The sequence below is a fragment of the Malania oleifera genome, chromosome 4 (genome assembly GCF_029873635.1).
Source record: "Malania oleifera isolate guangnan ecotype guangnan chromosome 4, ASM2987363v1, whole genome shotgun sequence".
In the NCBI taxonomy this organism is placed as follows: domain Eukaryota; kingdom Viridiplantae; phylum Streptophyta; class Magnoliopsida; order Santalales; family Ximeniaceae; genus Malania; species Malania oleifera.
In genome coordinates, this window is record NC_080420.1 from 125,202,089 (window position 1) to 125,215,315 (window position 13,227).

The window sequence follows — 13,227 nt, forward strand, 5'->3', positions numbered from 1 at the left end:
TTGTCATGGTTTTTCTTGAATAATTAAAATCTTAATATTCATATGCTTAGATGCAGTAACTCTTTATTTTTCGTAGGGAAGGAATACTCAATGGCTTGGGCTGCTTGGCAATGAAATTTAGGATTCACATATTTAATTTGATGCAACCACACCCACCTACACGCACACTAAAATTTCTTTACTTTTGTCAGCTATTTTACTGAATTAGAGGATGCCATTTTTTAACAACCAAAGTTGCTAATGTGGTACAAACACACAGGCGCTAAATTGCTCAGGAAGTGGCTTCATTATATATGAATTCTGGGTGCATGGTTGAGGAAGCTATATAGTTCGTTGCTGAATGGTTTTCTCATGAAATAGCTTCATCATCTATTTTAGTGACTTAAAAGATGCAGTTTTTTAAACCAGGTTCAAATGCTACTGTGAAACTTTTAGTCTTGAACCTCTTTGGCTGCTTGTTACCTGCCCAAACTAAAGAAACTATCATATTTGCGTGGGGTATGCTTGCAGGATTACCTACCCAGTGCTCTATTTTTCAAATTTAGTGGTAGAATTTTAATACTTGTTTTGCAGGTTGGTGCGGGGAAGTACGTGATGTCATATTATCCGACACTGGGAGTGTGACTGTGGTGTATCGTGTTACTATACGAGGATCTGATGGCGAGGTGTGGTTCTTTCTTGCTGTGCATTTTGCTTGCAATTCTGTAATGTCTAACACAGTCACCTGAATGTATTAAGGCAGCTTACTGAGCCGAAAAAAAAAAAAGAGGCATCAACATTTTTAATGAGACATCTTTAACTACTATATATTGGACATGCTCGTGTCACATTAAAACAACGATAAAAATGGCCAAGAGTGGTGTTAAAGTGATTGATATGGGTTAGTGTAAGACAGTGGAGTGTACCTGCTTAGCATGTTTTGCTTTTTTTGCCTTGGAACTTGACTTACCCTTTTGCTTGCCCTTTAGGGGGCAATCCTAAAATACTGTCTTCTTGGGATCTTGTTGTTGAGAGAGTGGGAGGAGATTAGAGGGTTGGAAAAGTTTTTATTTCTCTCAAGAGGGTTAGATCACCCTTAGTAGTTAGTCTTGTTCATTCTCTTTTATTTTCCATGCTTATTAGCTCTTACCCTTTAAATATTTCCATTTATTTTTCGTCGCTTTTTCTAGTTCTTGTTATTGTAACTAAGAGGCCAGAGAGGATGATGAGAGCTTTCTTATGGTTTGGCACGAGTGATAGAGTGATCATCTTGTTAGTTGGGATGTGGTTAGTAGGCCTAACAGGGAGGGGAAGTGACATGGTAAAGTTTAATGACATTTCTCTAGTGGAAAAATGGACAAATATATTTCCTTCAACACTAGGTTATTAAGTGTATGTTATGAAGCAACGTGGAATTGTTGCCATGAGACAATTTGGAAGAGAAATTGAAACAGGTGAGGGGAAGAAGAAGAGAGGAATAAGGATGTTTTCGGTTTTTGAAAGAGAAAAAAAATTTGATTTTGAATGAGATTGATTGCTTGGATGTGTGTGAGAAGTGTGGCTTGGCTAGCAAAGAGGATAGGGCTAGAAGGGGTCAGCTTTATAATGACTTTGATGTTATCCTTTTTCGGAAGGTATAAGTTGGGGACAAAAATCTTGGAAGTAGTGGGTGGAAGAAGAGGATTGCAATACCAAATTGTTCCACAAGGTGGTGGAGATGAATAACCTGACTAAGGAGTTGGAATAGACGTGGAAAGTGTGATGTACAATTGTAAACAATTTTAGGAGGTGATTACGGATTTCCATAGGAACTTGTACACTGAGAGTCGCATGAACAGGCTGATGAATCCTATTGGTGAAGACCTCGTTAGATGGCTAGAAAGACTTTTTGACATTGAGGAGATTTATTTATTTATTTTTGGGTGGGGGGGTGGGGTGGGGTTGATGTAGGAAAAGAAGTCAAACCATGGGTTGACCCTGGTTGGAGATTAATGGGGAAGCATAGGATTGATTTGTTTAATAATTAGTTTTATTGTGTATTTAGTTTTAACTAATATAGGATTATGTGTACTTGGGGGCTTGTTTGTAATATTTTTGTAATGTAGGGGTTTGTATTTCATGCTGTTTTAGGGATATATTTGTAATTTCGTACATAGAGGCTTTCTTATGAATAGTGTGTGAGGAGCCATGTTGTAGGCAGTATAATTTGAATTGAAGTGAATATGAGTTTTCCCTTTGTATCTCCTCTCTCCTCTCTTTTGCTTCTTTCCTTCTCTGATTTCTTTGAATCTCTCCCATGACTGCAGATCCTTGATGCTGCGCCTGCATTTTGTGGGGGGGGGGGGGGTAATGGGAGGCCTGTGTTTGTAATCGAGGGGAGTCTTGCTCAAACTAGACTTTGGAAAAGCCTACAACATGATTAGTTGGAGTTTCATGGATCTAGTGCTAGCTAAGAAAGGGCTTGGTGGGGTTTGGAGGAAGTGGATTAAAGGATGTTTATCCTTAGACTATGTTATTATTGTGAATGGCCAACCTAGGAAGTGGTTTCAGGCCTCATGAGGATCAAGGCAAACAGATCCTATCTCCCCATTTCTTTTTACCGTTGTGGACATGTTGAATAGGATGATTAACGATGCTCAGTCTTAATGCCATTTAGGGATTGAAGGTAGTAGGGAGGATGTTGTAGCTTCCCTCCTCCAATATGCCGATGATGCTCTTATTTTTGTTGAGGATAGTTCCGTTAAATTTCTCTTCTCTAAAGGTAGTACTAGGAAATTTTGTATGACTCTACTTTACTGAAAAGCTTCAAAAATATTTTGGACCTCAAGATCAACGTGTCTAAGAGCTGGGGTAATAGGTATGAATTTAGGTAGGTTTGAGTGAGAAGGCTTGCTGACTTAGCTGGCAGTACCATTTTGGAGTGGCCTCCAACTTATCTGGGTCTCCCTGGGAGGCAACTTAATTACACCTTGTTTTGGACCCAATGGCGGAGAGAATGGGCAGCAGGTTGGGGGTTGGAGGAGGGCTTACTTGTCCTTTGGAGGATGCATTGCTATCATCAATGCCGTTCTTTCTACGTTCCCATTTATTCTCTTTCTCTCAAAATTTCAATAGCTTGGTGCTTAAGAGAAGTAGGTCTATTGAGATATCCAATTATAGACCTATTAGTCTAGTGTCCAACGTTTAAAATAATCACAAAAGTACTAGCCAGAAGGTTGAGTGTGGTTATTGATAAGACTATTAGTAAGGTCCAAAGTCTTTTCGTTTTTTTTGGGGGGGGGGGGGGGTGGGGAGACAAATAGTGGGTGTGATTTTGATTGCAAATGAAGTCGTTGAGGATAGAAGGAGAAGGAAGAAGAAGGGCCTTATTTTTAACTTGGATTTTGAGAAAGCCTATGACAAGGTGAGTCGGTACTTCTTGGGAAGATTTTTATGAAGAAGGGTTTTGGAGAGATGAAAAAGTTGGATGAAAGATTGTATGTCTAATGTGTTTTCGGTGTTAGTGAACAAAGAGCCTAAATCTTGGTTTAGGGCTATGAGGGGATTGTCAACGGAACAGCAAACAGCAAAGCAAAAGATTTCTTTCCTTACTTCAGCCCACATATATTTCCTTATATTTCAATTCATTCTTTTGTAGAGTTAGCATATATTTAGTTTACATGTATAGGGCTTGACAGATTATAGTTTACTTGTATAAGGCTAGAATCATGCTAGACCTTCTTTACTTTCCATGTATAGCATTCTTGTAAAGTCTATATATAATATACAGAACTCAAGGCCCCATTCACAAAATATTTGACATGGTATTAGAGCCAGCCGACTGCTAGGTTTTTTTTTCCTTCGATTTTTTTTGGTCTTCTCAGTTTCGTGGCTGTTGTGGTTTTGTTTTCTCTTCTGCAAATTTTCTCTGTTCTTTAGGTACTTCTGTGGCTGCGTGGCTATCGGCACAGCAGGTTTCTGGGTTGCCATTTATTCCTCCAGTTTATGTTCTTGTGAATCTCGGCAAGCAGGCAACAGTTTTCTAGTGCTGTTTGTGGCTTTCGGCAAGCAGGCATAGCAGGTTTCTGGTTTGCCACTTATTTCTCTGGTTTCTGTTGATGTTTGTGACTCTTGGCAAGCACGCTTGTGACTTTTGGGAAGCAGGCACAACAGGTTTCTGGTTTGCCACTTATTTCTCCAGTTTCTGTTGCTGTTTGTGACCTTTGGCAAGCAGGCAACAGCTTTCTGTTGCTGTTTTTGGCACTCGTCTTCTTGGCACAGCAGGTTTTTGGTTCAAGATCTAATTTTTAGTGCAGTTTTTTGGTTCAAGATTTAATTTCTTAGTGTAGGGAGGTTGTACTTGGTTTTTTCTTTGTACCTGCGTTGTTTATTTTGGGCTTCTAGATTTTCTGGTGGTTTGTTTGTTTCGGCACAGTTTGTTGTTTTTGGGCTTCTCGATTTTCTCCATTATTTAGCATGGACTCCGTTCCTGTGTGTGCCAAGTTTATGAGCAACAATTATTCTAAGTGGGTTTTTCAGTTTGAACTTTTCCTAAAGGGAAAAGATCTTTGGGGTCATATTGATGGCATGGATTGTGCACCCAATCTTGATAAATCCAAGGAGTCCACAACTTGTCCTTCATGGTCTGTGCTTGATGCTCGGATTATGTCTTGGCTTCTTGGCTCGGTTGAGCCACATATTGTCCCCAAATAGCGACCTTATCGCACCGCTCAATCCATGTGGACGTATTTAAAAACAGTATATCATCAAGATAACAGTGCCCCTAGTTTTCAGTTAGAGCATGCGATTGCCATGCTTCAACATGACTATTGTTCCATCCAAGACTATTATTCGGGGTTTCTGACTCTTTGGAATGAATATTCTGATTTGGTTACTGCGGATGTTCCTATGACTTCTCTTCCCATTATTCAACGTCTTCACGAGACTAGTCGTCGTGATCAGTTTCTTATGAAACTCTGCCCCGAGTATGAATTTGTTCGCTCTTCTCTGCTATATCGCTCTCCTCTTCCTTCTCTGGATGTTTGTTTTGGTGAGTTACTTCGTGAAGAACAATGACTTAGTACTCAAGTTACTTTGGCACAATCTCATGGTAGTTCCGAGTTTGTCCTTGACTTATGCTGCTCAACGACGAGGACCACCTGCGCACTCTAGCATTTTGTAGTGTTTTGGCTGCAAAGAATTTGGACATTATGTTGCTAATTGTTCCAAGAAATTTTGCTCTTATTGCAAGAAGAAGAGTTACATTATCAAAGAATGTCGTATCCACCTGCAAAATCGTCGGGCCTAGGCATTCCAGACTTTTGTTAGTGTACCCCCCACAGTGACGTTTGCAGTCCTTAGCCCTTCTTTAGGTGACTTCTCTGTTCATGCCATAGTAGTTAGAGGCACGAGGTGAGCCGAGGCGCAAAGGGTCTTTGAAGCCGAGGCATGAGGCCTGAGGTGAAGGCTTCGTGAGGCGCACCATTATTAAAATGGTGTAAAATGTCTATTTGGGGTAATTGATATATAACATATGAATATCTAGTAATATTAGAATTTAAAATGCCAAAACATTAAATAACAAAATTGGAAATTTAATAAAATTGCCAAGATGAAGCCCAAAAGCATCAACAATTCAACATAGTTCAACATCAAAAGAAAAGAGTACAATAAAAGATTTCAAAGTATAAAATCTAAAAATCCTCCTCAATCATTAGTCATCACTCATCATCAACTAAGTCCGCGAAGATATCATCATCTTCCTCTTCATCATCAGAATTGTTTTTTCCAACAACTTTTTCCTCTTCTATCTCCTTTGCACTATCCACTCCACTTGGATTTCATCCTCATCTACAAGTTCCAACATTGTGGTCCGACCCCTAGCACTGGCTGCATTGCTAGATGAAGCTTTTCCTCTTCCTCTTCCTCTAGTAGATGATGACATATTTGCACTTATTCTTGATCTAGTGTGATGCGGGGGGTTATTTAGTCTAGCTGCTCTAGCAACAGAATCCCAAGTCAAAATATCATCTTTAAACACAATTTCATCATCCTCATCGGAATCGCCATTCATCCTACCAATCACCACTCATTACTATCATCAATGTCCTTTAGGAGGATGGGATCAATGGTGTCACACTTTTCGTATCGACGCCTCAGAGTTCGATTATATTTCACAAATACCAAATCATTCAAGCATTGGTGGGATAGCTTATTTCTCCTTTTGCTATGAAGCTGCAAAAAGTTTAAAGTAATATGGTAAATAATGATTATAAAAAGCAATAGACTGGTAGTTCTTGTTCTTTAATAATTAATCCACGATATGCTAAAAACTTACATGTTGGAATATGCTCCAATTTCTTTCGCAGCTGGTAGCACAACAAACTTTTGCAAGTTTGGAGTTGTTGATCCAAATGACATCCACCATTGCGCTGTTATAAAATAAATTTTAAATGAATACCTACTGGGTAAATAGCAAAAATAATTTTAAAAAGAAAAAGGTAGTAAAAATGCCACTTTACTTGGTGCTTTTATCTTCCTTTGTCTCACTGGCATACTAATTCCAAAGACACCGCTAGCGACATTGTATTTTTCCAACTCATGTGAAAGTTTATCTTGCATTTCAAGATTTGGCAGTAACCTTGCAATACATTTGTACAAACCCGTCATAATTTCTTCATCTTGCTAAATGTTGGGGTTTGAATAGAAAAATTACGGGTTCAATTAGTGTGCAGCTGCATGCAATGGTTGATGGAGTTGGCATCCCCACCTCGTATCAATAATTGCAAATGCTTCCTTGAATTTATCCTCTCTCTCACTGAAAGCCGTAGCTATGACTTCCTTAGCCCTATCCATTGCTTTATAAATTTATCCCATTGTAGGTTTCTTTTCCCCATCAACCAAACGGAGTACACAAACAAGTGGGCCTGCCAACTTAAGAGCATAGACGATGGTACTCCAAAAGGTAGGCATTAAAACAATACTAGCTGCTCTTTTGCCAGCTGCCTCCTTTGCCCATTTAGTAGTATTCCAATCTTCAGAAGTAAACATCTTCCGCAAGTTGTTCTTTTGAAGGTGGATTGAACGAAGGGTGATGAAGGTAGTTTTAAATCTTGTAATTGTAGGCCTTAGTAACTCCTTTCTTCCAGTGAACTGTCTCATCAAGTTCACCACACCAACATGGTTATAGGTATAACCATTCAAAAAAATTGCCCATTTCAAAGTTGCATGAATTGAAGGCATCTTCCCAATATCCTCCAAAATTAAATTGAGGCAATGAGCAGCACACGGTGTCCAATATAAATGTGGCCTCTTTGCTTCCAACAATCTTCCTGTTCAAAAATCAAGGAGTGAAGCCATTAAAATATTAAAATAAACAATGTATACACTATAGAATGTAGTTCTAGAAATAAGTTCTTACCATCGCATCAAGTAATTTGTGCATTCTATTTGCATTCTTGACAAGATTGGAAGCATCAATAGACTTGATGAACATTGATCCCCTTGGAGAGTTCACGAAGAAGTTTATTTTGTCCTTATTAGCAACCAAATCTCTCCAACCATCAAGCATAATTGAGCAGCCATATTTTGCTCATTCCTCCTTATGGACCTTCAACAACTCTTTCATTCGACTAACTTCCCGCTTTAGGAAATGAACTCTCACTTCATGATAGCTAAGTGGCTTTATTACAGGACCATATTGTCCAATTGATTCAAGTGCCACTGCAAAGCTGTTCATACGTACAACATTAAATGGTATTCCAGCATCATACATCCACCTAGCAAAGTCTCCCATTGCCTTTTTTCTTAGTTCTTTCTTGCACGCCTCATTTTTTGATGTTTGCTTCATTTTCCCTTCTTTCCTAGCTTGAACCACTTTCTTTGGATCAGGAGTGAAAAAAAGGTCTGTAGGCCCCTTCTGTATTGGTTTCTTCAAATTGGATTGGTATGATCTTTTACTTCCATCACCATCAGTAAGCACTCTCTTGCCACGAGTGTCAATTTCTTGAACTTCATCTTCTTCATCTTCACCATAATGATCTATATCATCAAAGTCGGTCAATAGCTCATTTTCCTCCTTTTCTATATCTTTCTTCAACATATACTCTTTAGTCTCCTCACGTACATGAGCAGGGCACTTAGAGCATTCTTTTACATTTCGAAATCCTCCGACAATATGTTGTTTTGCCCTAAATATTCCTCCTCTTGTGACTTTGCCACAAAACTTGCATGTCAAATTATTTCTATTTTTTTTATCATCCAAATGTGCATACTTCCATGTAGGATATTTCTTTGCCGAGGCTGAGTTTTCACATCCAAAATCCATTTAAGATTTTAGACTTGGTATCCTAATTGAAAAAACAATGTATCATATATTTCAGGCAAATTAGGCAATAACTTATTTTGTATTAGTAGCTAATAGCCTAATACAGACAATAACCTATTTAAAATTTAAGACTTATATAATGCATTTCCAAACAAATTAACAAATAGTAGCTAAATTTCAGTAAAAAGAATATTATGTATTAGCTTAGTTATAAACTTATAATTTATAAACTTACATTAAACTAAATGTTTAATTAGTAATTACATATAATATTATAACAAACAGGCAGCAGGCAACAGGCAGTGGAAAGAAGAAGAAGAAGACTTACGAAGGTTTGAAGGCTCAAAGACGAGCTCGCTGCTGGTTCGAAATGTTGAAGACGACGTGGCGAACTCACATCTGGTTCAAAGGATGGAAAACAAACTTGCGAGGGCTCCTGTTGGTTCGAAACAAAGTCGCGAAGAGTCGTGCTTCTTCGAAATGTCAAAGACGAACTCATGATCCTGGTTTGAAGCTCGAAGACGAGGTCGCGAAGGCTTCTAGCTGGTTCGAAGGCTTGCAAACAAACTCACGCTGCTGGTTTGAAGGATCGTGAAGGCTCCTGTTGGTTTGAATGTGCGAGACGAACTCGTGAAGGGTCGTGGGGCTTCAAAGGGACGAAAGAGGCTAGGGCTGCTGTTTGTTCGAGTTGAATGAGGGCTACGGCTCTGGTTGTGGCTATCTATCTCATTTAAAAAACTAAAAATTTACAAGAAGCGACTCACTGCGCCCCCTCTTGCCTTGCGTCGCTTCTTGCAGGTCGCCTCACCTCGTATGGTTTGAGGCGCAAGCCTTTTTGCGTCACTGCGCCTTGTGCCTAGGTGCGCTTTTAAATACTATGGTTCCTGCACCTCCAGCGAATTACTGCACACCCGAAATCATGCAATAGATGCTAGTTTCGGCATTATCAGCAATGGGGCTCCAAGGTAACAATTCTACTAATCTCTGGTATGTGGATCGGGTGCCTCTAATCACATGATGAATAATCCCACTACCTTGTGTCATGTTCGGCCCTATGCTGGTCAATCTGCTATTCAGACTACCAGTGATAGTTCTTTGCCAATAGCTACTGTCGGAGATGCCTCTTCTAAGTTCACTAATGTGTTTCTTGCTCCTCAGCTTTCCACGAATCTTATTTTTGTTGGTCAATTAGTTGATAACAATTGTGCGGTTAATTTTTCTGATAATGGTTGTGTTGTGCAAGACTAGGAAACGGGGGAGCCGATTGTGAAGGGATCTAAAGTGGGGCGCTTGTTTCCACTACTTTTGCCTGTTCCAGCACGTTCTCCAGTTTCTTCTATTAAGTCTTTTGCTTGTAATAGTGTTTCAGATCGTTTAGGCCATCCCAATACTCAGATCTTATCTCATGTATTGAACTCTGGTTTACTTGGTAATAAAGAATGTTCTTCTTTATCTCTTGAGTGTGCCTCTTGCAAACTTGGTAAAAGCAAAACTCTTCCCTTCCCTTTGCATGCTAGTAGAGCTTCTCAATGTTTTGAGCTTATCCATAGTGATGTTTAGGGACCTTTCCCGGTTACTTCACCTGAAAAATTTAAATACTATGTGACTTTCATTGATGATCATAATAGATTTACTTGGGTCTACTTTCTTCGCTCTAAATTTGAGGTTTTTCGTACTTTCACTGAGTTTTTAGCGTAGGTTGACAATTAGTTTTCTGCTTCTCTAGCAGTGAATATGCGTCTATTGAGTTTCAGCCATTTTTGGCTTCTAAAGGCATTATTCATCAACATGTCCTACTACTCCCAACCAGAATGGAGTAGTCGAACAGAAAAATTGTCGTCTCCTAGATGTGGTCTGTACTCTCTTGCTGGAATCATCTGTTCCATCCTTGTTTTGGGTTGAGGCTCCAAAAACTGCTGCTTACTTGATTAATCGTTTACCTTCTCAAGTTCTACTCATGGAATTTCCCCATTTCGGTTTATTTGCTAAGCAACCTAGTTACGATAACCTCCGTACCTTTGGTTGTGTATGTTTTGTTCATTTACCTCCTCATGAGCGACATAAATTATCTGCTCAATCTGTTTGATGTGCATTCTTGGGATATAATGTGTGTCAAAAGGGATTTGTTTGCTATGATCCTACATTACATCGTACATGCATTTCTAGGAATGTTATTTTCTTTGAAAATCAACATTTCTTTCCTGTGTCCTCTGTACCCTCCTCTCCTACTGTGATTCTCCCCTCCTTTGAGGAGCAGTTGTCGGATCCTTATCTAGTCAGTTTTCGTTTTAAACCAGGTATTGTGTATACACGATGCCCCCACCCACAGTCTCTTCCGGTAGCTCATCCAATATCTGATCCTACGACGCTCTAGATTCACTCAGTTGCAACACCTCCAGAGCCTTTGGTACGTCGCTCTTCTCGATTGTCTATACCCCTAGACAAGTATGGGTTCCCTCTTCAAGTTTTGGTAACTCTGTTTTAGCTTTTACTGCTGCATTATCCAATTTAGACATTCCCACTTCCTACTTAAATGCTGCCAAGCATGATTGTTGGCGACTAGCTATGCAGGAATAAATTGCCTCTCTAGAAGCCAATCACACTTGGGACATTGAGCCTTGTCCTCCCACCATTGTTCCTCTGGGTTGTAAATGGGTTTATTCAATCAAGGTTCGATCTGATGGAAGTCTGGATCGTTACAAAGCTCGCCTTGTTGCACTTGGGAATAATCAGGAATATGGTGTCAATTATGAAGAGACCTTTGCTCCGGTGGCTAAGATGACTACTATTCGTACGATTCTTGCTATTGCTGCTTCCAGTGAGTGGCCACTACATCAGATGAATGTCAAGAATGCTTTTCTTCATGGGGATCTTAAAGAGTGTATTTATATGAAGCTAACCCCGGGCTTGTTTCCCTCTCCGACTTCACATGTGTGTAAGCTTTGTCGTTCTCTTTATGGTCTCAAACAAGCTCCGAGGGTTTGATTTGATAAATTCCGCACCACTTTATTCCAGTTTTCATTCAAGCAGAGTAAGTATGACACTTCATTGTTTCTTCGGAAATCAGACATGGGTATTGTTGTTCTTTTGGTTTATGTTGATGGTATTGTGATTACCGGTTTCGATTCGGCTTTACTTGCTCAGCTCAAGACTCATCTCTCAGAGTCCTTTCATATGAAAAATCTTGGGTCTCTCACATATTTTCTTGGTCTTGAGGTGAATTGTAGTCCCTCAGGTATTTCACTCAATCAACATATGTATTCTTGTGACTTTGCGGCCAGAGCTGGCCTTCAAAAGGGTACTTCTGTTGATACTCCTTTGGAATTAAATGTCAAGCTTCGCAAAGAGGAGGGTGATTTACTTGTTGATCCCAATTTATACTGGAAATTGGTGGGTAGTCTTGTCTATCTCACCATTACTAGACCAGACATTTCTTTTGTTGTACAGCAAGTCAGCTAGTTTCTTCAGACTCCTCGTCATCTTCATTTGGCTGCTGTCCTTATGATCATATGCTATGTTTAGGGCACTTCTGCCCGTGGTTTATTCTTCCTTGCAGGCAATTCTACTCGCCTTTGCTGCTTATAGCGATGCTGATTGGGCTGGTTATGCGGATACTCGTCGCTCCATCACTGGTTGGTGTGTGTTCTTAGGTGATGCATTGATTTGTTGGAAGAGTAAGAAGCAAGACAGAGTTTCTAAGTCATCGATGGAATCTGAATACCGGGCGATGTTTCTTGCTTGTTCTGAAATTATTTGGCTTCGAGGCTTGCTTGTTGAGCTAGATTTTTCTGAGACCGATCGTGCACCTCTACATGCCGATAATACGAGTTCTATCCAAATCACGAGCAATCCTGTCTATCATGAGCGCACAAAGCATATTGAAGTCGATTGTCACTCTATCCATGAAGCATTTGAAGCTCGTGTTATCACTCTTCCACACATTTCCACTGAATTACAACTTGCGGATATCTTCACCAAGGCTCTCACTCGTCACCGACATTGCTTCCTAAGTAGCAAATTGATGCTTGCGCATCAATTTGAGGGGGTTCGTCAATGGAACAACAAACAACAAAGCAAAAGATTTCTTTCCTTACTTCAGCCCTATTTATTTCCTTATGTTTCAATTCATTCTTTTGTACAGTTAGCATATATTTAGTTTACATGTATAGGGCTTGATAGATTATAGTTTACTTGTATAGGGCTATAATATTGCTAGACCTTATTTACTTTCCATGTATAGCATTCTTGTAACGTCTATATATAATATATAGAACTCAAGGCCAATTCATTCTGCCATTCACAAAATGTTTGACAGGGATTAGGCAAGGAACCCCTCTTTTCCCCTTTTTTGTTCATTTTGGTGGTAGAAGCCTTGAGTAGGATGCTTGATAGAGTTGTGGTTAGAGATTTAGGGAAAGGCCTATGAGTGGGGAGGGAGGATGTAATGGTTTTGCAACTTCAGTTTCTTGATGATACTATCTTCTTCTTAGAGGATCTAGGTCATCTTTTTTGAATATTTTGTGGCTTCTTCATATATTTGAAAAGGTTTTGAGGCTTAAGTTCAATTTGGGGAAGAGCAGTATCACCATTACTGCTTTGTTGGCGGAGCACGTTAGGGAGTTATCCTCGGAGGTAGGGCTTGTTGCTTTGGATTGGCTGTTATCTTATTTAAGAGTTCCTTTGGGGGTTAATCATAGATCTGCTAGTTTTTGGGACTCACTTGTTGAGAGAGTGTCTGAGCATTTAGATGGTTGGAAGGGAGCTTGCTTTTCTTTAGGAGGTAGGATTACTCTCATTCAAACTTGTCTTTGTAGTATCCTGGTGTATTTTATTTCTATTTTCAAAATTCTTGTGGGGGTGGCTAGTAGGATTAAGAGAATCATGAGGAGATTTCATTTGGTCAGGGGTGGGGGGTGTTAAGGATCATTTGGTGAGGTGGGAGG

General features: G+C 39.6%; 1 protein-coding gene across 1 annotated transcript in view; it reads left to right on the forward strand.

Moving 5' to 3' along the window:
- LOC131153061 (DNA repair RAD52-like protein 2, chloroplastic) overlaps nt 1-13,227 on the forward strand; it is a 73,248-nt gene that overhangs the window by 25,135 nt on the left and 34,886 nt on the right. Inside the window, exon 3 of the mRNA XM_058105091.1 lies at nt 574-665. Within this exon, the coding sequence (XP_057961074.1) occupies nt 574-665 (92 nt within the window). The remainder of the gene's footprint in view (nt 1-573; nt 666-13,227) is intronic.